At 42.1% G+C, this 27,485-nt stretch overlaps 1 protein-coding gene across 2 annotated transcripts in view; it reads left to right on the top strand.

Moving 5' to 3' along the window:
• The window catches only part of LOC115174871 (lethal(3)malignant brain tumor-like protein 3), a 40,751-nt gene extending 16,773 nt beyond the window's left edge, over positions 1-23,978 (top strand). The window contains exons 15-22 of one of the 2 annotated variants that reach the window (XM_029733846.1): positions 2,393-2,507; positions 4,756-4,858; positions 6,611-6,766; positions 7,106-7,207; positions 12,397-12,488; positions 19,601-19,758; positions 19,851-19,913; positions 23,054-23,978. In XM_029733846.1, coding sequence (XP_029589706.1) covers positions 2,393-2,507; positions 4,756-4,858; positions 6,611-6,766; positions 7,106-7,207; positions 12,397-12,488; positions 19,601-19,758; positions 19,851-19,913; positions 23,054-23,197 — 933 coding nt within the window. In that variant the 3' untranslated portion in view covers positions 23,198-23,978. Of the gene's footprint in view, positions 1-2,392; positions 2,508-4,755; positions 4,859-6,610; positions 6,767-7,105; positions 7,208-12,396; positions 12,489-19,597; positions 19,759-19,850; positions 19,914-23,053 lie in introns of both variants that reach the window. The other variant, XM_029733845.1, reaches the window with a different exon arrangement.
• Positions 23,979-27,485: the final 3,507 nt, after the last annotated feature.

The raw sequence follows: 27,485 nt of genomic DNA, 5'->3' as shown, positions 1-27,485 counted from the left end.
TCAGCTCCCCCTTCTTCTCTCATCCCTCTCTCCTCTTCTCTAACCTGCTGCTCCTGCTGATGGGCCATAGAGCAGTCTTTCTTTCCCCTGCTCTCCGGCCCTACAGTATGACAATGCCTTTACCTCAGCCTTACTTATGTCTATACTGTTCAGTCATCTCTGTCTAAACCCTTCTGTCCATTGAGCAAAAATAACCCTTCATAGCATATCTCTACTCTATACAGTCCCTCAGGTTTATAAAGTCCTAACCCCTACCTGTCCACCTACTGGAAGATTACCCTGATTCATTCTCTGATTCATTCTCAGTTTACATATTTATTCATGGATCTACCGACTCCAGGAGAATCCTTTTTCAAATCACGCAAGACAAAATATTTATTTTTATTTGGAATTGAAAACCAGATAAAGTTAAACAGGCATATTTATAAAACAAGCATGAGTTTGGAAGGTTAAAACTATTCAATATTAAGGCATTAAACCTCTCTCTTAAAGCCTCCATTAGTCAAAAATGATATCTAAATCCAAACTGGTTACTAAGAGAGGCCCATCCTATGCTTAAGAGTGGGCTCTTTTCCTTTTTGCAGATTAAAACCATACATTTTCAGTTTATTGACAATGGATCCCTGTTTAAGTATCCTCCCTTTTAAATTAAGCCATAAAGATTTGGCTACAATTTCAATTTCATCCTCCAGGAAAGGCAGATCAAATATTACAGCAAATAATATGGCTAAACTCCACTGTGCTGATAGAGAAAACAACCATTTTCTTGGAAAACATTTACAAGACGGGTATAATATTTATGAAGAACATTGTAAACAAGGACGGTAAAATTATGTCACACAAGCAACTAACCCCCCCTTTTCCCCTGGATTCACCTGGTCAGTCTATGTCATGGAAAGAGCAGGCATTCATTTCAATTTAAGCTATTATATAAAATCCTTGCTACAAAAAGAATGCTCAATATATGGGGCATTGAACAGTCAGCATTGTGCAGACTCTGCCACAAGGAAACAGAATCAATAGAACATGTGTTCTGGTACTGCCCATTGGCAGCTCGCTTTTGGGGGAATAGTTGTTATGGTTGTTATGCCAGGAATGGTTGTCATGTCATAATATCAGGGTTCAGATGGGCCTGCAAACTGTATTGTTAGGGGATCTGAAAAAATGCGATCAGTCAATGTGAAATATCATTACTCTTCTGTAAAGTATTTATTTTTAGGGCAATATCGTCAGAAATGTTACAAATAGGGAGGTTCAGGACCCTCATAACACATCACAGTCAAATGGAGGGATGTATTGCAAAAGGAAATAACAAAATGGTATTATACTGGGAAAGATGGGCTAGACTGTGGACATCGGAGGGTCGGAGTTAAGATCACAATGAATGGTGGATTTACCCGCTGTGGGTGAACATTCAGAACTTGCAGAATGAGGAAATTAGGAATAGATGTATAATTATTCAACTACATGTACCGTACATGTGAGCGAAAATAGCTACAAGTTGAAGTATTGTTATCAGTTAGTTTACTCCAGTCAAGAGAGGGGCGATAAGGTTGGGGAAAATACATAAGTAAGGGGAATTAGAAATTATGCAAACAGTGAAATTGATAGAACCCAAGACGTATCAACAACATTAAAGCTGATCTACCTCCCCCCACACTCACACACAAATATATTAAATCAATCCTAACCCCTAAACTGTACTCTACTTTCACTCCTCCATTTATATACAAGCCTTTAGATGTGATCTGGACCTCTGTCCTGACTTCTATCTTCCATTCCACCACCACCATTCCAAGGCAGTGTTCTCTAAATCTCCTTCCATCCCCACCATCACTATCACTCACACACAAACCAACACTACATGCATTTCATGCTCTCATTGTCCTTCAACAATTACATGCGTTATCTTACTGCTTCCTCTTCTCAGTTCCTCTGTAAACCATCACTTGCTTCATATTTCATGTTGTCTTCAACTGTATAACAGTAATAGGGGTGTTCAGCCAGGGAGGGAAGAAGGCTGTAGACTAGGAGGGTCTGCCTTTCCACAACTCCCTGGTGTGCTCCTGTCTCCTCTTGTTTGCCCCACACTGTGAAGCACACTCTCATTGTCAGGAGTGTGAATCAGAACTGAGGGAGAGATAGTGATCAACTAGGCTGTGTGTCTGCCTCACATAGATAGCAGGGCTAGCCAGCTGTAAGAGGCAGCTCCAGGGGCTTCAGTCAGAGACAATACTTGTCAGGTAGACTGGTGCAATCAGTAATTCAGCTTCCTACCTCCAAGACATGTTCTTATCATGTCTACCATGGTTTTGACAATCTCTTTTCCCCACATTTCTATATTTAGCTATTTTACTGTGACTGTTTGTCCTTGGTTTGTGTGTTCCTTTAGATCCATTTTGATGGCTGGACGGATGAGTATGACTACTGGGTGGACACAGACAGTCCAGACATCCACCCTGCGGGCTGGTGTGCTAAGACTGGCCACCCCCTCCAGCCCCCGATCAGTGAGTGGCTTTATGACTCATCCTAATCTATTCATGTCCAGCTCCCTGCCTCAGTTCAAGACCTACGGTTCCTAGCAGACACACTTCGAGCCAGGCCTCCATTGATGCTGCTATTTCTCATCCCATTCCATCCTAAATGGCGTAATATGCTTTCCCTGAAAAGACGGTTCCATCTTTGCATTGTTTTAATCTGATCTGCCGTCATTATATTTAAGAAGTAGTTGAAGCCTTGTTTGTGAAAAGAATTGCTCAAAATAACTCAAGATGTTTGATGGCTCCTGAGTCCTGCCTCTCTCTGTGGTCAATATCCTGTATTTTACCCAGAGGATGCTGGGAGCAGAACAATGAACTTCCCTCTGCCTCCCCTTCCCCTTCCTGATCATTTCTCCCTGTGTAATGGTGTCCATGGAAACGTGGAGTGGAGAAGTCGATGCTGCCGTCATATTTCAGAGTACAGAGCTGGTTTCTCAGAGAGAGAGCTACTGCTTCACATGGCAGCTCACTCGTGTCATAAGGACAGATCCAGGGAAATATCTGCTTTTTCTCTACCTGCATGGCTCTCATTAGTTGAGGTTGACACCTACTCCTTGTGACTCTGAGGCTATCCTAATGTGGACACTGTACTGCACATTAGCAATACATGAATGCAATAGATGTTGTAACATTATTCTAGGATGGTTTGCCTGAAGTCACGTTGTGAATAATGTCTCACTAGGTACAGTACCAATCAAAAGTTTGGACACACATACTCATTCAATGATTTTTCTTTATTTTTACTATTTTCTACATTGTAGAATAATAGTGAAGACATCAAAACTATGAAATAACACATATGGAATCATCTAGTAACCAGAAAAGAGTTAAACAAATCTATATATTTGATATTTTAGATTCTTCAAAGTAGCCACCCTTGGCCTTGATGACAGCTTTACACACTCTTGGCATTCTCTCAACCAGCTTTACCTGGCCTGTTTGTCCAAAAGTCTTGAAGAAATTCTCACATATGCTGAGCACTTGTTGGCTGCTTTTCCTTCACTCTGCAGTCCAACTCATCCCAAACCATCTCAATTGGGTTGAGGTCAGGTGATTGTTGAGGCCAGGTCATCTGATGCAGCACTACATCACTCTCCTTCTTGGTCAAATAGCCCTTACACAGCCTGGAAGTCCTGTGATAGTCCCACTAAGCGCAAATGGGATGGCGTATCGCTGCAGAATGCTGTGGTAGCCATGCTGGTTAAGTGTGCTTTGAAATCTAAATAAATCACTGACACTGTCACCAGCAAAACACCCCCACAGATCACACCTTCTCCTCCATGCTTCACAGTGGGAAGTACACATGCGGAGATCATCTGTTCACCTACTTTGCGTCTCACAAAGACACGGCGGTTGGAACCAAAAATCTAAAATTTGGACTCATCAGACCAAAGCACAGATTTCCACCGGTCTAATATCCATTGCTTGTTTTTCATGGCCCAAGCAAATCTCTTCTTCTTATTGGTGTCCTGATTTACACAGTCTCCTCTGAACAGTTGATGTTGAGATGTGTTTGTTACTTGAACTCTGTGAAGCATTTATTTGGTTTGCAATTTCTGAGGTTGGTAACTAATGAACTTATTCTCTGCAGCTGAGGTAACTCTGGGTCTTCCTTTCCTGTGGCGGTCCTCATGAGAGCCAGTTTCATCATAGCGCTTGATGGTTTTTGCAACTGCACTTGAAGAAACTTTGAAAGTTCTTGACATTTTCAGGATTGACTAACCTTCATGTCTTAAAGTAATGATGGACTGTAATTTCTCTTTGCTTATTTGAGCTGTTCTTGCCATAATATGGACTTGGTTATTTACCAAACAGGGCTATCTTCTGTATACCACCCATACCTTGTCACAACACAACTGATTGGCTCAAACACATTAAGAAGGAAAGAAATTCCACAAATTCACTTTTAGCAAGGCACACCTGTTAATTGAAATGCATTCCAGGTGACTGCCTCATGAAACTGGTTGAGAGAATGCCAAGACTGTGCAAAGCTGTCATTAAGGCAAAAGGTGGCTACTTTGAAGTATCTCAAATATAAAATATATTTAGATTTGTTTAACACTTTTTTGCTTACTACATGATTCCATATGTGTTATTTCATAGTTTTGATGTCTTCACTATTATTCTGCAATGTAGAAAATAGTAAAAATAAAGAAAAACCTTTGACTGGTACTGTAGATCCGAATGTAATATCTCCCCCACTCCTCATCCCAAGGTCCACAGGAGCTGTTTGAGTCGTCAGGGCAGGGCGGATGTCCCACCCCAGGGTGTAAAGGTGTGGGCCACATCAAAGGAGCCCGCTACTCTGGCCACCACAGGTGCTCTCTCTCTCTCTTTCTCTCTCTCTCTCTCTCTCACAGCACTCAATCTGGCTGGCCAGGATTAAAACTACCATCTACTGGAAATTGACACTTATAGTGCTCCCGAGCGGTCTAAGGCAATGCATCTCAGTGCTAGAGGCGTCACTACAGACCCTGGTTTGATTCCAGGCTGTATCACAACCGGCCGTGATTGGGAGTCGCATAGGGTGGCGCACAATTGGCCCAACGTCGTCCGGGGTAGAGTTTGGCCGGGGTAGGCCGTTATTGTAAATAATAATTTGTTCTTAACTGATTTGCCAAGTTAAATAAAGTTTAAATAAAAAATAAAAAAATACAAATAACACCAACAGGTTTCATATCACTACTGGCCGGTGAATGGTCAAACTTGCTCATTGATACACCGGTTACATGTATTAGCGGATATTGTACCATAGACATCCGTAATGCAAAAGACACCCAATATATGCCTACAGCAGCTGTGTTAGGTCTGGATGTCAACAGTATTGGTATTGCACATGATCGACACGTACCTGTAAGCCTTTGAGGTGAGGCTGTATATAGGCTGTATAATTGGCTGTGTGGAGCTAGAAGCACAGCCGTGTAAGCGGATGAGTGTCACTCTCTCCCATCAGTATTCATCACCATTCTTTCCCTTTTCTCCTAAGAAACCACATCTCCACTCTCCATACACCTACAATGATGCATCTGCATCAGCTGGCTTTCTTACAGCATATACCCCTCCAGGTGTAGTATATCTACTAATGTGAGCAGAAAAATATTTGCAGAAAAGGCAATATGACTCTGACATTTAAGTCCTACATTATATAGTTACCTGAGGTCATAGATACTGCTGTAGAGTCACTTTTTAATGGGGACACTGTACCGTGGTTCAGTATCTGTAATGTAAGCTGATAAACCTTGGAGTCTGAGTACATAATATAGTTTATTAAAATGTATCTATGGAATGAAGGGCACTTTATCAGTATTTGTGGGCTAACCTGGCATATTAAACAGGTAGCGCCACAGCTTGCTATGGACGGAAATAATGGGAAAGATCCTCATTTTAATAAAAATGTGTGACAGTGGCCAGGGAGGAATGAGAGAGGGATTAGAGGAGAATGGGAGAAACGCTTCAATTTCTCTCCTCTCGTCAGTAAGTGGTCGCAGTTACTCAACCATCCATACCCCCATGTATATGCAAATATGTTGTTTATATATTTCCTTTTTAGTGGAGTTAAAGTATGTTTCCCCCAAAGTTAATGAGAAGTTGTACATTACACAGGTGGGAGGTGATAATGCACTGTAATGAGGTAGTCACAGTCTGCACACTGCTATTGTCTGCAGCAAATGTAATGCTTCCAAATTGAGATTCATCACCCTGGAATTAATTACGTCAACCCCAGCGACTCAGAATTCTTTGGTTTACTGCAGTGACTATTCAGAAGTACTTGGAACTATGTAAACTTACATGTTTTATGGCAACATCATCTTTTGCCCGATTAGACAGGAAAGAGAGTCTGTGACAAGCTCTCATTGTGAGACAGCTTCCTTATTCTCACGATTTATTACTGCTTTTATTGATTCTGTCCCCAAGAACATTAATGTGTGAAATCATATCTTGTCTGACGGTGACATATGTTATTAATACCTTATTAATTTATAATGAAGTCCTATTATGAAGTTGTTATTACACAAAGTCCTTTTTCTTAAATCAGTCATTTGTAATAATGTCCGTGTTCTGATTTGCAGTGCGGTGGGATGCCCATACTCTGACATCAACATCAACAAGGACTCAGTGCTGCCAGACCGTCTGAGTGGTGAGATGCCAGGGTCAGGAGGACTGGGCCGACCCCGACGGGCAGAACCCAACCCAGAGAACCACCCAGCTCTAGCTCTCACTGCAGAGTAAGGACCAATTAGTAACCAGAAAACGCTCAGAATGCTCTTAACTAATCAACATTCCCAGACAGACTGAGACAGATGTTGTAGGGGGAAAAATATATAATTCCTGAGTTTGGCTGAAGCTATCATCGTGTAGCTTCATATTTTGAAATATAACTGAATTTCCAAATTCCTTCAAGCATTTTAGCGGCTTAACACCCAAATAAGTGTGAACAGCCCTCATCTATTTCTGTCTGAAGTGACTCAACATTCTTAACAGTTCCCCGCCAGCCATGTCTCTCTTATTATGGATGTTCTTTCTGCACAACTTAAAAGCAATTCCTCTCTCTGACAATTTCTTAGCAAGCACTTAAGCGCCAACACAAATCACCTGGAAAAGCCTGGCAGGGGTGAGATGGCTGGCGGCGGCATGGCGAAACCCGCCGGCACAGAGCCCAAGAGGAGGTGAGTGGTCCTTACAATGCATGTGAATAGCCCTGCTCTCCGGAATGGCTGCCAGACCTTGCATTAAATCTGATGGTGGAGTGGTGTGAGACTGTACTGTGTTATTACTGCCTGCCTGCCTGCCGGCCCAGTGTTGGACTCTTGATAGGACTGTGGAGGACCTGATTTGCTAGTCACGTAACAGGTTGTGACTAGCTTGTGAATTTCTGATGTTTGTGTGAAATCTGCGAGACATGACTCAATCTTCACTTCTCCCAAGCCTGTTGGGGAGTTGCAGTGATGAGACAAGATCGTGATTGGATCGCAATTGGATATCACAAAATTGGGGAGAAAAGGGCAGTAAAATACAATACAAAATAAAAATGCCCCCCCCCCCAATTTTTTTATATGGTTATATTATGTAAGAATAATGGTGCAACACTAATAAATATAATATTTTATAACATTTATTACGCGTTGGATAGCAGTCACTGTCCGCGGTTCTGAAACATAATCTTCAGTTTGCCGTTGAATTGGTGCCTTTCCCTGTACAGTACCAGTCAAATGTTTGGACACACCTACTCATTCACTTTTCTGGTTACTACATGCATTTTGATGTCTTCACTATTATTCTACAATGTAGAAAATAGTTTTAAAAAATTAACTGGAATGTGTGTCCAAACTTTTGACTGGTACTGCATGTTGCTTCTGTATGTGCATAATAGCAAAGTTAACCAGCATATTGGTGTTGAGAACACCAAGCCTCACTCAACCACAAACTGTAGGATAAAGCAATTTCACAAATGTGGCTGTTTAAAATCTTTGCTATGCTGTAATAAAGGCTTTTTCCCCATTAGAACAGACTGGTATTACTTTTAAATGTTTTAGTGTTGTTTACCCTGTTCCAAACATTGTGATCTAACAACACATGTTAGTCACACATAATATGCACGCAGCCTTGTATAACCAGCACCGAGCTGTAGGCCTAAGAGCGCTTCCTGTTTAGTCTTAATACCGTAACCTTCTTAGGCCTATATTTCAATATATAGGCTACTGCAGGGGTTCCCTAACTTTTTTTGCCCACAACCCCATTTTGATATCTGAAAATTCTCGCAAACCCCAACCATGTAAAAAAAAATTCTATAATTAACTTTTTGATTTGGGGCTATGCCAGTCAACATTAAAACAGTATTTCTGACGGTCTATTCAACTCAGCCCCACATTAAAAGTATGTGATGGTATGACAGTGAATTGCAAATTAGTCTGACATAATGTATCTTATCTCACCACCACTAATGAGATGGGTGAGCTTGATCTTCTCAAAGTTAGTGGGCGTGGTCGACAGTAAACACCTCATCTCTGCTGTCACTTTCAACCTGGATCGGTATTTGGTTTTAATGCAAACGATAGCACCGAATCCAGCTTCACACAGATATGAGCTGGCAAAGGGTACTGTGAGTTTTATGGTGCTTTCAAGATAACTGGGAACTGAAAATACTAGGTCAAATCATGATGTCAGTGATCTTCAGGTCAGAAGGTTGGGGCTCTAGAAGGTTGGGGCTCTAGAAAGAGGCCTGAGTTCCCGAGTTGGAATTCTGAGTTGCATGATCAGAGGGAATTCCCTTTGAGTCAAGAACCAAAACTCTTCCGTAGTGACCCGTGAATGCATTCGGTCACATGATTAATCAATTTTTCATCAATATAGCCATGCAGCACACTGAACATCCCCTGTGCTGTTTCATTCTCAGGAATCGTGAGACAGAACAATATGTCCTTGTGAATAACATCCCCCGACATGTATAGTGACCTAAAGTCAATGCATGTGCATCTCGGTCCTCACAGCTAACATAAGAGCATAAGCTGGGGAGTTTTTGAGTCATTCAGTCAGTCTCCTCTTGATTGCTCGTAATAGCATAAATTCTTTGTTTAACAATGTAATCTGACAAAGGTATTGATGTGTTTGTGTGCCTCTGTCTCCCCACACATTGTTTTCACCATATCAATTGCGGCCAGTAATATCAAAGTCTCTGCAATAGTGTGTGGTTTCATTGTGTAACAGGCCTAGCCATTCACTGTGTCATAAGATAGTTCTGCAGGAAGGGGTGAAGTCAGGCGCAGGAGACTCAGGTACGTGAAACACGTAGTATTTTAATAAAGGGAAAAACCAGTCCAAAATATAAAGCCGAAAAGGCAGGGAAAATTCCAATAACGGAAGACAAACACAGTCTTCTAAAATATTCGGGACGCAGCCCAGCAACCTTAACGCCTAAACGTTAAGATATAAAAATGACAGGAAAATAAATTCCTCAACCTACAACAGCAGACACGAAACAATCCCGCACAACCCCAAACAAGAAACTGACAAACTACATACCCTCCCACTAATTATAAACACGAAACAGGTGCGCACAAAACAGACATAACTATCAAACACATGAAACATGGATCGGTGGCAGCTAGTAGGCCTGTGACGACGACCGCCGAGTGCTGCCCGACCGGGGAGTGGCGCCACCTTCTGTGGACGTTGTGACACACTGTGGGAATAATTCAAGTGCAACGGTCAAGTGCAGCCTTTTCCCATGATCTAAGGGCACTCTCTGGTTGAATTTTATCTTTTATATTTGAGTAATTTTCATTTAGATTGTTAAGGTTATCCATATGGCAATGATTTTGAGATACAAAGACGATTTTATAATATATAGTATTTTTTGTATATAAATGTTTTTCTCCCGCAACCCCATTTTCACATCAGGCGACCCCACATTGCGTCGCAACCCCTAGTTTGGGAACTGCTGAGCTAATGTATCAATCAATCATTTGTTCATGTCATCATTTTTTTCTTCTGCATCATTGATTGTATGTTGTTTTACTCCATGTGTAACTCTGTGTTTTTGTATGTTGTCGAACTGCTTTGCTTTATCTTGGCCAGGTCGCAATTGTAAATTACAACTTGTTCTCAACTTGCCTACCTGGTTAAATAAAGGTGAAATAAATAAATAAAAATAAAAATCACACAGCATACAAATCATTCATGCTTTGATATGCAATCGAGCATAAAATAAGGGAGCTGAATAATTAGCCTAAACCATAAATAAACCGCAATTCACGAATGCATGTAACTGTTTTTTGTCTTTGCTTTATACAAAAAGTGTTTTGGTTAGAACAGACACTGGTACACAATTTAGTGTTGTTTACACTGTTCCAAATGGTCAGAAACAATATAATATTGTAATCTAACAGCATCTGTTTGGCACACATAATACTCACACAGTGCGCTTGCATGATCTACAGTATTTTCCACAACTAAGTCAAATACATCTGACTTCCCCTTTCCCTCCTGGGCAACCAGTAAACATTCGCCCATTTCAAGTTCCTATTTCCCATCCTCTGCATCAATTTTGCTGTCACATGTGTTATGGCATTCAGAGTTTGTTATAACCAATTTATTGATGTGATTATTATTTTTTTATTAACTAGGCAAGCCTGTTAAGAACAAATTATTATTTACAATGACAGCCTACCGGGGAACAGTGGGTTAACTGCCTTGTTCAGAATGACAGATTTTTACCTCATCAGCTCTTGGATTCGATCCAGCAACCTTTCGGCTACTGGCCCAACACTCTAACCACTAGGCTATTATGATAAGCTATTCAGTATGTCAGGCCCTATTGGTCACATGCATGCGATGCATACTTGTTTCACATAAAGAGAGCAAGGGTTGAGCAAATAGGGAATGTTTTTTCTAAACAAATGGATTTCAGAGAAACAAAATGGCTGTAAAAAAGATTAACACAGCGTGGCCATCAGGCTCCCTCTTGAGTCATTTGTGTCTTAATTATTTCATCAAGTAGTGCTCTTAAAGTATCAGACAAGTTCAGTGCATTTAGTTAATTTTATTCAAACACATAGGGTGTGTCTACAGTATATATGGAAAAATACATGTTTAATTTTTTTCCGCTCAATCGAACAGACGACTCTTGGTCGACCAAGATTTTAAACTTTTTTTTGTTGGGGACAGCCCTATACACTATTGTGCTTGAAAAGCCCAGGACGAACCTTTCTGAGGAACTGGATCCGGCGTGTCTGGCGCCGATGATCATATTATGCTCAAAGTTGTTTAGGTCACAAATTTTGCCCATTCTAACGTTCAATCGAACAGTAACTGAATGCCTCGATGCCTGTCTGCCTGCTTTATATAGCAAGCCACGGCCACGTGACTCACTGTGTAGGAGTGATCCATTTTCATGAACGGGGTGGTGTACCTAATAATGAGTGTACACGTCCTCCTTCAAGTGACCGATACACAATTTAGGTTATTTCTTTAAGTGCTTTTTTCTGGACTTGAGAGTTTAATGTTCATGGGCTAAGATCAGCACCTATCTATTTTCACACAGAGAGCCACACAGAGAGCCCACACAGAGAGCCCACACAGAGAGCCCACACAGAGAGCCCACACAGAGAGCCCACACAGAGAGCCCACACAGAGAGCTACACAGAGAGCCCACACAGAGAGCCGCAGAGTCACGGTAGTAGAATTAAAGATTGCTCTACTTACCAAGCCTCTCTACATCAACTTCCCCAACCTTTGTCAAACTGTCATCTGACTAATGCCTGCCCTCCAGTTGCCCTCCTTTCATTGTGGTTATGTAAGGCCTAGTAGTAGAAATTACTCCTCAAGCATACACTACCAAATCCATCATGCACTGTTTGCCTCAGGTTTAAAGTAATATATAAATAAATGACATAATGCTGTGTTTCTCTTGTAAAAACACTTTAATGTCATTACCAGCAGGTATTTACACTAATATGCACTCAATCCCATTTCACTATAAATGTACAGTATTTCTACTCCACAAGCATGGCCACAGAACTGTTGGCATTTCAGAGAACTGATATGTGGAATATGTGGGCAGCTTGATTTATATAGGCTAACATGAAATTCACCAAAAACTTCACTTTATTCTTAAAATGTTCATAAAAAAATGTTGATTGTTAAAATGTTGAGTAATGGTATTTGCATAGAGAAAGTGGTTGTTTTCATTTTCACCCCAGGAGTAGTGAAGGTATTAGAACATCTTGGAATGTACTGTGATAATTAATTAAGTAATAACTCAGTATGTCATGAAAAATGTTTTTCCAAATTGTGTGATCCCAGTTCCTGCAAGACTGCCCTGTTTGGGTGTCTCTATTGACCCCCTTCTCTCTTCCAGGGTTGGGCGGCCTTGCAAGCAGAAGAAGGTAGAGGAGCTGGTGGAGGACGAGGAGTTGAAGAGTGAGGTGCCATGCATAATTGAAACCAAAGGTACTGAACTGTCTCTAAATAACATTATATTCTTCCCACTGGAGATGTTCTTATCATTAAAAGGATATCAAGAGCATCACTGCACAGTGTTTCCCCAATATAGTCTGATCTATCGCCTCCCACTCATCTTACCCCGTGCCTTCCTTCACAGTATGAATCAGTAATGTAGATTAATCCAGAATTACATCACTTCCTCTGTCTTTTACTATGCTGAATGTGTACACCTCTTGGGATTTCTCTCCCCTTACTCTCTTGCCAGAGCTAGGCACAAGCTATCAAAACAGTTTTACACAGTGTAATTATGTAAATGTTTATGTCTTTGGCACAGATAATATATCTTGTTTCTTGTCCTAGCTCCTTTGGTTTCAGTTCATTTATTGAGCAAAATTCCAATATTCACATCCTCTCCAAATTAAACCAAACTGCACCGCATACCAAAGCAGTCCTTGTAGTGTAGTGTGAACATAACCTTAAAGCAATAGGAATGACTCACTCCTACAATACAGTCTCTGGATTCAGGGTTATTTGTGTGACGTCCCTGTGTCAGAGCATCAAAGGCTCTGCTCTGGTCCTTTGTGTCTTTGTGAGTTCTCACTCTTCTGAAGGGATAGAAGGTGTTAGGTTCTAAATAACAGAGTAAGAAACTGACGGACACTATAAAAGCTCCAACCAAGTTTATTCACCCAAAGGATCGAACAACTGAAAAAGGCAAAGACATATTTCCACCAGTGTTAGTATATATACCCCAATTTGGTTGGAATCTCTTCCTTCTCTCTAAACATGACATCTTTATTGCTAGGCAGGAAGTTAAGTGATGCGGGCAATAAACTTACCTGACCTGACCTCAGCCCCCCATTCCTCACTAAACCACATCTCTCCACCCTTATCAATGCCTGCACACGTGATTGCTTTTCCTTTACTCAATACTTTCCAAGCTTAATTGCCTCCACCATATACATTCCTCCTACAGATAACCATTAACTTCTGGTGTAGAAACCAGACTATGGCTCTCAATATTTCAATAGAATACCTGATAATTAACAATATTTCAAGTTTATAGTCAAAACTTATCAAAGGCTAGCAAGCTGGAAGCAAATATTATTTGAATACAAAGACAGACAGAATTCGTTTTCGTTAGGGTTGGGCGGTTCAGATTTTCATACCTTCATACCATTACTGTACCATACCGTGGTATATGGTATTACCGGCAGTGCACACAAGGGGCGCTATTTCTTTCAAAATCTTTTTTTTACACACAAAACAAATTTAGGCAGCATTCTCATTTCGACGCCAAACCCACCCCTGGTGTGCTTGGCCAAATAGCTGTATTTCATGTCATCCAACATATGTATTTTTGAGTTTAGTAAGCGGCATTGGCACATGGATTGGAACCGGTGCTTTGGTCAGATGACATGAAAATAGAGCTCCTTAACCACGCGCTCCAGTGGTGGGTTTGCAGTCTCAATTAGAATGCATGAGCAGAAAATAACCCTATACCACATACCTACCCCTACCTACTAAATGGTGGTGGATGTTATGGGGCTATTTTGCTTCCATTGGTCCTGGGGCTCTTGTTATGGTTAAGGCATCATCAACTTTACCCAGTACTAGGACATTTTAGCCAAAAACCTGGTTGCCTCTGCCAGGAGGCTGAATCCTGGCTGCAAGTGGATCTTCCAGCAACAAAATAACCCCGAGCACACATCAAATTACACAAAGAAATGGTTAATTCGACAGAAAATCAACATTTTGCATCAGTCTCTGGACTTGAAACTCATTGAAAACTTATGGTTTAAATTGAAGAGGGCAGTCCATAAGCGCAGACGAAGGATAGCAAGGCTTTGGAATGATTCTGTATGGAGGAATGATCTAAGATCCAGTGGTGGCCGCTGATTGGCTAAATACCAGGGGCGCGGGGTCGTTGGAGTAGTCAACAAAGCAGCATGACAAAAATATGATGCCAAGTTTTCGAACTACCGATAGTTTCTTTGAGAAGATATATAAGTGATTTGTGCATTTGAACAACAGCATAAATACATTTCACTTTTGCATGTCAAAAACCGAATGACAAATGCTGCATATGCTGCCACTGTTTTGAACAGATTAGATTATTGTAATTATTGTCTTCAAGAATGGACCAAGGCGCAGCGGGAATGTGGATACTCATATTTTAATTTTAAAAAAAGAGTAAAGCATCCACCGGACAAAAACAATACACACGACAGGAACAGTCTTGCAGGCACACAAAACGCAATGCAAGAACAACTATAGGACTCCCAATCAAAGGCAACTCAACACACCTGCCTTCAATTGGAGTCCAATCACCAACACAACACTTAACACACAAAACCCCTGCCACGTCCTGACCAAAACTAATACAATTGCTCCCTCTGCTGGTCAGGACGTGACAGTACCCCCCCCCTTCAAGGTGCAGACCCCGGAATGCACCTTACAAAAGAAAACACAAAAAAAGGACAGGCGGGGCACCCTGGCAGATCCGGGCAGGCGGGCCACTCTGGCAGATCCGGGCAGGCGGGCCACTCGGGCTGGGCCGGGCAGACAAGCCACTCTAACTGATCCGGGCAGTCGAGCCACTCTGGCAGCTCCGGGCAGTCGGGCCACTCTGGCTGCTCCGGGCAGTCGGGCCACTCTGGCTGCTCCGGGCAGTCGGGCCACTCTGGCAGCTCCGGGCAGTCGGGCCACTCTGGCAGCTCCTGACTAGCGGGCGGCTCTGGCGACTCTTGACTGGCGGGCGGCTCTGGCGACTCTTGACTGGCGGGCAGCTCTGGCGACTCTTGACTGGCGGGCAGCTCTGGCGACTCTTGACTGGCGAGGCTGGGCTGACGCACTAGACAGCCTGATGCATGGGGCTGGTACTGGACGTGCCAGCCTGCAGACACGCACCTCCATGCTAGTGCGTATAGCGGGAAACACCGGACCGTAGAGGCGCACTGGCGGTCTTGAGCGCAGGGTTGGCATCACCCCTTCCGGCTCGATGCTCACCTCGCCCTGGCACATGCGGGACGCGGGTACAGGGTGGACTGGGCTGTGCGTATGTATAGACGAGATGGTGCGTACCTCAGTGAAACATGGCGCCCTCCACCTCATACGCACCTCCCTGTAATCACGGGTAGCTGGCTTACGGCTCTTCCTTGGCCTGGCCAAACTACCCGTGTGCCCCCCCAAATTTTTTTTATTGGGGGTGCCTCTCCGGCTTCCTCCCCAGCCGTGTTCCAGCATAACGTTCGCTCCCTTTTCCTGCTGCCTCCGCTCTTCTCAGTGCCTCCACCTGTTCCCATGGGAGGCGATCCCTTCCGGCCAGGATCTCTTCCCAGGTGTAGGATCCCTTGCCATCCAGGATGTCCTCCCATGTCCATTCATCCACCCGATGCTCCTTCCTCTTCCGCTGCTTGGTCCTTTTGTGGTGGGTAGTTCTGTAACAACTGTCTTCAAGAATGGACCAAGGCGCAGCGGGAATGTGGATACTCATATTTTAATTAAAAAAAAGAGTAAAGCATCCACCGGACAAAAACAATACACACGACAGGAACAGTCTTGCAGGCACACAAAACGCAATGCAAGAACAACTACCCACAACCCCAAAGAAAAACACACACTACTATATAGGACTCCCAATCAAAGGCAACTCAACACACCTGCCTTCAATTGGGAGTCCAATCACCAACACAACACTTAACACACAAAACCCCTGCCACGTCCTGACCAAAACTAATACAATGGCTCCCTCTGCTGGTCAGGACGTGACAATTATACTATTTAGAACGAGCAGCCAGCTCACGAACTAACGGGTGCACCTGGGAGAACTCAACAAGAATGCAGATGCAATAAGTGAAAATACATTATCTAACTGGGGATAGCTAGCTAACATGTCACAAAGCATGATGCGCTAGCTAGTTTCATTCTGAAACAACTTTAATATTTCTGAGTTAGTCAGATATTAGTGTAGAAAGACTTGAATTTGGAATGGGAGCTAACTAGCTAGCAAGCTAGCTATAGCTAGCTAGCTGCTTATCAAAGGTAGATAACTGGTTAATTTGACCCCAGAATTTACCAAACTATTTCTCAATGTTTCTAAAAATGTATTGTAGCTGGCTAATTCATTTGATCATGCTTTGTGATACACCCAGTTTTATGCTGTTTAAGTCCACAAAACATGTCGCCCTGTCACCTGAATACCATGGGGGGAATTGGCCAGCCACTGTCATGCTTTTTTGTCCTACCAGATCCACGATGAGAAGGTTCGAGCTAGTGTATCTCTCTGTCCTTCGACTCTTGTTGGATGTAGATGTCCGGTTTATCAGGTCCCAGACTCCGATGACTGTTATGATTATTTATTTAATTACAATTTGCTTTTAGTTTTAGCACCATCTGTACCTCAAGCCATCTGGTGCAGGAGACTCATTGGGAGGGAGACTAGAGCAGACCCAGAAGTTTTGACTGAGTCCACATTTGAGGGCCCCAGGACGATCCATTTACTTTGTGCTGTTATAATTTATGCTATGAAATCCTGTGATTTCATTGGGGCAGTTCCCCCTCATAGCAAATGGCTGGTAAAACAATCCAAACAATGTTCGCCGGGCCTATGCGCACGCGGAGCTGTTGCTGCTGGCAGAATCACAGGGGTAGTGCTGAGCGATTAACCGACATTTCGTTTTTTCTGGTTTTAAACAACTAATTGACCAACGTTGGTTCAACTTTAATTCCATTTAGTTCAGGGGTTTTAGTGAGCCCAATGCGGCGTTTCGCTAGAGAGAAATTAAATAATTTATGACTGAAATCAAGGCAAGAATTTTGTGGGATGCTGGGCTTAAGGGAGTTGTAGTTTTCATTTTAGCAAATATTCAACTTAGTTCGACAACGACTCCCATTGTTAGGTCCCGGAGACATGAGCATCTCATCATTATATATACAGTACCAGTCAAAAGTAGACACACCTACTCATTCCTGTAGCAGCCAACAAGTGCTCAGCATATGTGGGAATTCCTTCAAGACTGTTGGAAAATGCATTCCAGGTGACTACCTCATGAAGCTGGTTGAGAGAATGCCAAAAGTGTGCAAAGCTGTCATCAAGGAAAAGGGTGGCTACTTTGAAGAATCTGAAATATAAAATATATTTAGATTTTTTTAACACTTTTTTGGTTACTACATGATTCCATATGTGTTATTTCATAGTTTTGATGTCTTCACTATTATTCTATAATGTAGAAAATAGTGAAAATAAGGAAAACCCTTGAATGAGTAGGTGTGTGCAAACTTTTGACTGGTACTCTAGATCTCTGGATGGATACACTTTTACGCCTGCCAAGTTAGGTTAGATATCCACACAGACCGCACGATAGAGGAATGTACAGAACACAACAACGAGAGGGACAGAGACAGTTCGTGAAAGTATGCCTTATCTACTATGAAAAACGAGTACAATTATTTAATCAGACATCCATGCAGCATACTGTAGGCTACAGTACTTAGGCAGGCTAGCTAAATAGGATGACTAAAGACAGTACAGTATGGGGAGCACATAGATAACATTAGGTTTAGCTGGCAGACTGCTACTGCATGAGCAGAGATGCGATGATGTTTTTAAGGAATGAAAAATAATGAAGTTATTAAATAAAAACTAAGTTATATACACAACTGAAATATTTTAGTATTTCATAATAATTTCCTATTTTTCTATTTATGTCTACCCAATGTGGACCTGACAGAGACAATGCAATATTTTCAATGTTTTGGAAATTGAATTCTCATTATTTTGGGGTTTGGAATTTTTGTTAAAAAGCTCGATTTCATAATGCATTTAATGTATAAAAAAATCTAAACCGAAATTATTTATTTTTTCAATAATCGAATCAAAACCGTACCGACCTCAAAAACCACTAATCACTCAGCACTACTGAGGGGCTGAGTAGTAGGTAACTGAACAGCTTGTTTTAAACAATATATTTTTGAAAGAGGAAAATGTAAACGTTTACCACACTTTTATCAGCATTTTAAAATATAATCCATGAATGATATAATATATTTGTTAACAATTTAACACAAGTGGGGTGCCGTCCCTAACGCCTTAATGGGTGAGGCGCCACTGCTAAGATCCTTTCCAATGTGTTCTCCAACTCATAAAACATTTTAGAAAAAGGCTTAGTTCCGTTATCCTCGCAAGGTGAGGTATTGAAAACAGGGGTGTCAATAATTTTGAGCCCTACCTTTTGAGAAAAAAGTATCACTTGTTATACAGAATCTCTTTCTCTGAGCAATTGTATTAATATAAAATTAAATTAAAAATATTTCCCAATTTTTTGGAGCATACAATATAATGTAATTAAATTTACATTTTGGACCTCACTGTATATTATAGATTTAATGAGTAGTGGTCATTCTCTAACATGCATTTTCATATATAACACCCCGTGTCTCAACGGTATTTACTCAGCAGAATGGCGAGTGAAGACTCTTCCAAAAAATACTTCCCATTTCCCTGAAACATGAATAATAATGTCCTTGAGTGCTTTGTTGTTAGTTTTCTCCATCCACCAAAGTAAAGTAACAGGAAGTTGCGGTGTCACAACTGTCATTCAATTCGTACTAAAGAGTTATGACCCATCCGTTTGTGACTGTGGCCTTTGCTATTGGCTGAAACCTTTCTAAGTGGTCCTCCCTCTCTTGCTACAGTAGATTAGTTCCTCCTGAGGCAACATTTATCTTTATGTTCCATCAAACTTTAGAATTACTCTCAAAACATCCAAATATTTTGCTTCACTTGAATTGTCACTACCAATTATACATTTTAGGAAATAAACGTTGGAAGATGCTCAAAGATGTGTTTATGCCTGGAGCAAAGTAACAGTCAGCATTAACCCACTATCTGATTAGACTGTTTGCCCCTGGTTCCTAATATGGTTAGGAGTGAGCATCAAGCATCTGCATTCTGTTTCTTCTAGCATTTCTAGATACTTCCATCAGATCGCTTTTGCTGATTTAATATCAAGCAGTTCATCTACAGGTAGCCACAGCAACAGATCCCTTGCTGTTTAAAATTAAGTTCATTCATTCAAGGTTTTGTATGTTTATTTTCTTCTCTTTCCATACAGTAGAGCTAACACTACAGGAAGCCCTTCACCAGTCAGTGTTCATGCCATGCACCTCGCCATCCCCCAGCAGCACTCCTTTCTGCTGGGACCAGCACAGCAAGCTGCTACCCACTGTGGCTGGCATCACTTCAAGCAAAGTGGCTGTGTGGACAGTGGAGGAGGTACTGGATAACTTACATTGTTTCTTGCAGTCTAAATAACTGTCTGGATAATTTGGATAACTGTACTAACCATGATGTTCAATGTGTTACAGGTGATTGAGTTCATCCAAGGTCTTCCAGGCTGTAACGAACACGTGCACACTTTCAGAGATGAGGTACAGTTTCAGTACAGTACAGTTTTTAACTCACTGACCACTGATACATACACACACACACACACACACACACACACACACACACACACACACACACACACACACACACACACACACACACTGACTTCTGGGAAAAGGACTTCCCATTTACTGTCTGCTTGTGGGATTATAAAGATCCCATTTTGGTTTCATCAGATGCATTACCTCCACAATATCGCTCTGTGGTCTCCACATCTGCGTCTGCCTCAGAGTTGAAACTTTTACTGCAGAGGGCTAAATCAGGGTCACACAGAGTGTTTCTTGGCAGTCCTAAACAAATCTACTTTGAAACAAAAGTACACACCTCACACCCATGGTTATGGACTTAAAAAAGAAGACACCTGTACCATGTCAGATATAGAGTTTAAATGTATTACATTTGGAGCATCACAATATTAATCAAATAAACAGTGACGGTGATGGTACTTGAATTATTATTCTTTGCATGCTAGTACTTTAAAAAAGTGCCAATGTTTTGAGAATAAAGTGCCAATATTTAGAGAATGAAATGGCAATATTTAGAGAATAAGGTGCCAATATTTTGCAAATAAAGTAAACATTTTTAGAATAAAGTCTCTGTTATATTTCAAGATTAACGTAGGGGATTTGGTTAAGTGCATGTCTCCTTGGCTCCCTAATGCTGTGCACGCCACCATTGAAATGTCTTAGTTACTGTAGATTACCTGGTGAAACTATACTTTAGAATTAGCTTTAGTAAGAAGCACGTAATAATCATAATTATTATAAGTATTAGGACCTGGAAAAGGTTGTGCCACAGATTCTTTTCAGAAGGAGGAACCGTTGTTACATACAGAGACGGGCGGGTTGTGTGTGTGTATGCAGGTGTGTGTGTGTGTGGGCGCTAAAAAGTAGGGGCAAAACAAACAAATGGCCATCAATCTAATGCTCTAATACATTCATTCAAACAGGCGTCACTGCACACTCACGCTTATCAATCCAATGATCTAATACACTCATTCAAACAGGCGTCACTGCACATGATCTATTAGCTCGCACTCACTCACCAAGTTTCCCCTGTCAATTTCAGACTATAGATATAGACTCTTCTAACGACCATGGAGTGTTATGACACAAACAAAAAAGTCAGTCTGACCTCCGAAATTCGCTACGACGTTCTGCTGCGTACCCTAGGCGAACATTTTGCAAAAATGTTTTTGCATAATGGCAACTATTAATGACCTTATCCATGGTGCTTTACTAACAGTAGTATTTCCCCCTTATGGCAACTATCCTTCTAACGGCTATACGCTAGTTGGCTACATGAGCACACCCAATAAAACATATTATCTTGGGATCCTGGAGACTGGGGACTATGCGTGTGTATGTCCCATGTCAAACTGCTCTCCAAATTCGCTACAAAACCACTATTTTGCAGCCCATTATAAAACTATAGCGACCTAATAGATTGAGTACCCTAGGCTAATCGTATGTTACAGTGGGCAAGTGAAAGTAAATGATGTGCCTATCCAACGGCTGCGGGAAGAATGAAAAATTAACCAGGGGTTTTACGTAAGTGTCTGTGGGAGGAGAGGCAACACAAGGACCACTCCTACATGCGCAAACCAGCTCATCTGAGGCACTGTTTGAATATATTCATCTATCGGTCTCCCTATATGATGGGAGGAATGAAGGATGCATAGGTTATCCCACAACAAGAGCACCGTCTCCGTTATAGTCTATTTGTCTCAGTTATAACGCTAACATAGGCTACCACTTGTTCACCTAGTAGAGGCTAGTGCCTAGGCCTGTTGGCTGTTAAGCTATGACAATGGAACGTCAAATGACTGTCTCAGATGGGGCTTTATCCAGATGGGGCTTTATGCTTTCCCCCTGCTCCATGGCAAGGTCTTTGACAGGGGTTTGGGGGCCGCCCTTGAGCTTGACAGGACGCACAATCCCTCTCCACGCAATCTGTGACCTACATTCACAAGATAATAAGCCTAGTCCTATGAGGCTACTTCATTGGAAGTGTAGCCTACATAAAACACCATGCCATTACGCACACATTTGTAAACTAACCTTTCGTTTCGACATATAGGCTGCTGACCTAGCTGTTACTCTCTCAAATGTACTATGCACGGTGTTGACATACGCAGGGGATTGAGGATAACATTGTAGAGAAAATCGAAGGGCGCCATGTCTGCATGCAACTCCATGTCTCTTCGTAGTCTGAAAACGCACCATGGCCGTTAGAATGGTATTGCTTTGGGGATACCGTGTGTGTGTGTGTGTGTGTGTGTGTGTGTGTGTGTGTGTGTGTGTGTGTGTGTGTGTGTGTGTGTGTGTGTGTGTGTGTGTGTGTGTGTGTGTGTGTGTGTGTGTGTGTGTGTGTGTGAAATATTACCACTTTATTCTCGAAATAGTGCCACATTTTATTTCAACTTTATTCTTGAAATATTGTAATTTTTAAAAGTATGCAAAACAAAAATCAAAGTACCACCACACCTCACCATTTTTCTTTTCACTTGGCCATACTTTATATACATTTACAAATATTAGAGTAAAACAAGGTTATATTTTGGCTTCTGGTGGGGTACAACATTTAAACTAAGCTCATGACGCATTTATAAGTTATATGCTTCAATGTATATGTCAAAAAATGGATGAGGCATCTACTGTTTGCCCCTTTAAAAGAAATTGGATTGTCCCAGAGGCCTGTGGTGTAAGGCAAAAACTCAATTAGGCCTATTTAGGTATTCTCTACAGATTATCCAAGTAATTAAACATAAGAAATCTAACTTCTCATAGAATGATGTTCATGTTAAGCCATTCTGTCAGTGTTAATAGCGGGCGATATTACGACAGCTTGTTAAATGTAGAATATGACTCAACCCCTGAATAACACCCCCTCTAATGAGCCATGGTCATTTGTATTACCCTCATGGTGGAGAATCCTTAAAAACCCTTGGCTTTGAAGTTAATTCTTTATTCACCGCTATGTCTAAGCTGCATGTTTTTGGAGGTTGAAAGTGAAACATATTCCTTGGGCAAAAATGTTCATTAGGAAAGCGCTTTGATGGTGGACATTTTCAAACGTGAGACTTCGCTAACTCTTCCCTCCCTCATATGTTTTTGTCCAGCAAATAGATGGTGAAGCCTTCCTTCTGTTGACTCAGGTTGACCTAGTGAGGATCATGAGCATCAAGCTGGGTCCAGCCATAAAAATCTACAACTCCATCTTGATGTTCAAGACGGCAGAGGAATCGGCATGTAATGAGCTCTAACGAAGGTCGGAGGCCACTATTTTTACCCTGAGCAGAGCAGAGCCAGGAGAAGGAGGTCTACAGATAAGGATGTGAAGCACAAAGAACCATTCTTCTTCCCAGAGATGTATCTCATGCAAACTGAATGCACATGTGAATTGCACAAGTTATATTTTTTTTAAGACAGCCATATTGCATACTGCGAATCTCCAATGTGATTGACTCATTTGAGAAATGTCATTTTCAATCATCAGTCTATTATGTGTAATATTATTGTACAGTATAGGCTCTTTTTATATTAGTGTTGGGGTGGTGCCACGAGGATGCTCGTTCTACCTAAAAACTACAACTGGAAATGTAGAACAAATGCGTCAGATTTCCTTTAGTGCATCACAATCAGCAACTCTGACATTTTCATCGTGTAGAAAGTCCCATCTGCACAGGGCTTTAGCTGTTCCGGTTTCTCTGGGATGCTGATGTCATGCAGGTCAGAGAGATTCTAACTGAGAATGGAAGCTCAGTGATTCCCCAGGTGAGTGGCACAGAGAAATGAATACATTCATGAGAAAGTCCTCATGCTTTTTTATCCTTGTTACTTCTGTCTGACTGCTGGGGTGGCTGTATAACTGAGAGGAGAAAGGGATTTTTATTAATTCACCAAACTAACAGGCACCAGACTGTAAAACAAGCCATCAGGCCCTGCATTTAATTTCCCTTTGGTAAATGCACCCACCTATTATGCTTTATGGATAGCCATATACAGTACCTGTATAAAGACCAACATGGGTCACCTTGGTCTGTTTTCTCCTGTGTATTGTACAGTCATGTCCTCATCAGTACTGTTCAGACCCTATGAAGCAGTGACAAGTGTCTGTTTACTTTAAGGTACTAACCCTGGGGAAGGGGTTTGGTTGAATTAATTCAATCTAAAAGTCCATATAGACAATGGTATTTCTTTACGTGGACTGTTGTTCACTATTGTTTATTTACAGTGCATTCGGGTGGCATTCAGACCCCTTGACTTTTTCCACATTATGTTACGTTACAGCCTTAATCTAAAATTGATGATTGTGTCTAGATTCCTCGTCAGTCTACACACAATACCCCATAATGACAAATTGAAAACAGGTTTTTACAAATGTTTGCAAATGTATAAAAAACAGAAATACCTTATTTACATAAGTATTCAGACCCTTTACTATGAGACTCGAAATTGAGCTCAGGTGCATCCTGTTTCCATTGACTCTCATTGAGATGTTTGTACAACTTGATTGGAGTCCACCTGTGGTACATTCAATTGATTGGACATGATATGGAAAGGCACACATCTGTACATATAAGGTTCCACAGTTGACAGTGCATGTCAGAGCAAAAAACCAAGCCATGAGGTCGAAGGAATTGTCTATAGAGCTCCGAGACAGGATTGTGTCTAGGCACAGATCTGGGGAAAGTTACCAAAACATTTCTGCAGAATTGAAGTTGCCCAAGAACACAGTGGCCTCCATCATTCTTAAATGGAAGAAGTTTGGAACCACCAAGACTCTTCCTAGAGCTGGCCGCCTGGCCAAACTGAGCAAACGGGGAGAAGTGCCTTGGTCAGGGATGTGACCAAGAACCCGATGGTCACTCTGACAGAGCACCAGAGTTCCTCTGTGAAGATGGGAGAACCTCCCAGAAAGACAACCATCTCTGCAGCACTTCACCAATCAGGCCTTTATGGTAGAGTGGCCAGACGGAAGCCACTTCTCAGTAAAAGGCACATGACAGCCCGCTTGGAGATTGCCAGAAGGCACCTAAAGGATACTCAGACAATGAGAAGCAAGCTTCTCTGGTCTGATGAAACTAAGATTGAACTCTTTGGCCTGAATGCCAAGTGTCACATTCTGCAGGAAACCTGGCACCATCCCTACGGTGATTTGTGGTGGCAGCATCATGCTGTGGGGATGTTTTTCAGCGTCAGGGAATGGAAGGCTAGTCAGGATCGAGGGAAAGATGAAAAGAGCAAAGTACAGAGAGATCCTTGATGAAAACCTGCTCTAGAGCGCTCACGACCTCAGACTGGGGCGAACGTTCACCTTCTAACAGGACAACGACCCTAAGCAGCCAAGACAACGCAGGAGTGGCTTCGGGACAAGTCTCTGAATGTCCTTGAGTGGCCCAGCCAGAGCCCGGACTTGAACCCGATCGAACATCTCTGGAGAGACCTGAAAATAGCTATGCAGTGACGCTCCCCATCCAATCTGACAGCGCTTGAGAGGATCTGCAGAGAAGAATGGGAGAAACTCCCCAAATACAAGTGTGCCAAACTTGTAGCGTCATACCCAATAAGACTGGCTGTAATCACTGCCAAAGGTGCTTTAACAAAGTACTGAGTAAAGGGTCTGAATATTTATGTAAATGTCATATTTCAGTTGTTGTTTTATTATAAATTTGCAAAAATGTCTAAAAACCTGTTTTTGCTTTGTCATTATGGGGCATTGTGCGTAGATTTATTTTTTATTTCACCTTTACTTAACCAGGTAGGCCAGTTGAGAACAAGTTCTCATTTACAACTGCGACCTGGCCAGGATAAAACAAAGCAGTGCGACACAAACAACAACAACACAGAGTTACACATGGAATAAACAAATGTACAGTCAATAACACAATAGAAAAAAATCTATATACAGTGTGTGCAAATGAGGTAAGATTGGGGAGGTAAGGCAATAAATAGGCCGTTGTGGCGAAGTAATTTAGCAATTAACACTAGAGTGACAGGTGTGCAGAAGATGAATGTGCAAGTCGAGATACTGGGGTGCAAAGGAGCAACAACAACAAAATAATAATATGGGGGTGAGGTAGTTGGGTAGACAGGCTATGTACAGGTGCAATGATCATTGAGCTGCTCTGACAGCTGATGCGTAAAGTTAGTGAGGGAGATATGAGTCTCCAGCTTCAGTGATTTTTGCAATTCGCTCAAGTCATTGGCAGCAGACAACGGGAAGGAAAGGCAGCAAGGGAGGAATTGGCTTTGGGGGTGACCAGGGAAATATACCTGCTGGAGTGTGTGCTATGGGTGGGTGCTGCTATGGTGACCAGTGAGCCAAGACAACGCAGGGATTTACCTAGCAAAGACTTATAGATGACCTGGAGCCAGTGGGTTTGGCGACGAATATGAAGCGAGGGCCAGCCAACGAGAGCATACAGGTCACAGTGGTGGGTAATATATGGGGCTTTGGTGACAAAACGGATGGCACTGTGATAGACTGCATCCAATTTGCTGAGTAGAGTGTTGGAGGCTAATTTGTAAATGACCAGTAGGATAGTCAGTTTTACGAGGGTATGTTTGGCAGCATGAGTGAAGGATGCTTTGTTGCAAAATAGGAGGCCGATTCTAGATTTCATTTTGGATTGGAGATGCTTAATGTGAGTCTGGAAGGAGAGTTTACTGTCTAACCAGACACCTAGGTATTTGTAGTTGTCCACATATTCTCAGTCAGAACTGTCCAGAGTAGTGATGCTGGACGGGCGGGTAGGTGCGGGCAGCGATCGTTTGAAGAGCATGCATATAGTTTTACTTGCATTTAAGAGCAGTTGGAGGCCACGGAAGGAGACTTGTATGGCATTGAAGCTCCTCTGGAAGTTAGTTAACACAGTATCCAAAGAAGGGCCAGAAGTATACAGAATGGTGTCGTCTGAGTAGAGGTGGATCAGAGAATCACCAGCAGCAAGAGCGACATCATTGATGTACACAGAGAAAAGAGTCGGCCCGAGAATTTAACCCTGTGGCACCCCCATAGAGACTGCCAGAGGTCCGATCAACAGGCCCTCCGATTTGACACACTGAACTCTGTCTGAGAAGTAGTTGGTGAACCAGGCGAGGCAGTCATTTGAGAAACCAAGGCTGTTGAGTCTGCCGATAAGAATGTGGTGATTTACAGTGTCGAAAGCCTTGGCCAGGTCGATGAATACGGCTGCACAGTATTGTCTTGTATCGATGGCGGTTATGATATCGTTTAGGACCTTGAGCGTGGCTGAGGTGCACCCATGACCAGCTTTGGAAACCAGATTGTATAGCGAAGAAGGTACAGTGGGATTCGAAATAGTCTGTGATCTGTTTGTTAACTTGGCTTTCGAAGACCTTAGAAAGGCAGAGTAGAATATATATATATATAGGTCTGTAACAGTTTTGGTCTAGAGTGTCTCCCCCTTTGAAGAGGGGGTTGACGGCGGCAGCTTTCCAATCTTTGGGGATCTCAGACGATACGAACGAGAGGTTGACCAGGCTAGTAATAGGGGCTGCAACAATTGCGGCGGATAATTTTAGAAA

The sequence above is a fragment of the Salmo trutta genome, chromosome 35 (assembly GCF_901001165.1).
Source record: "Salmo trutta chromosome 35, fSalTru1.1, whole genome shotgun sequence".
Taxonomy (NCBI): Eukaryota; Metazoa; Chordata; class Actinopteri; order Salmoniformes; family Salmonidae; genus Salmo; species Salmo trutta.
Note: the sequence above shows the minus strand (reverse complement) of the source record. Positions and strands in the feature narration are given on the sequence as shown.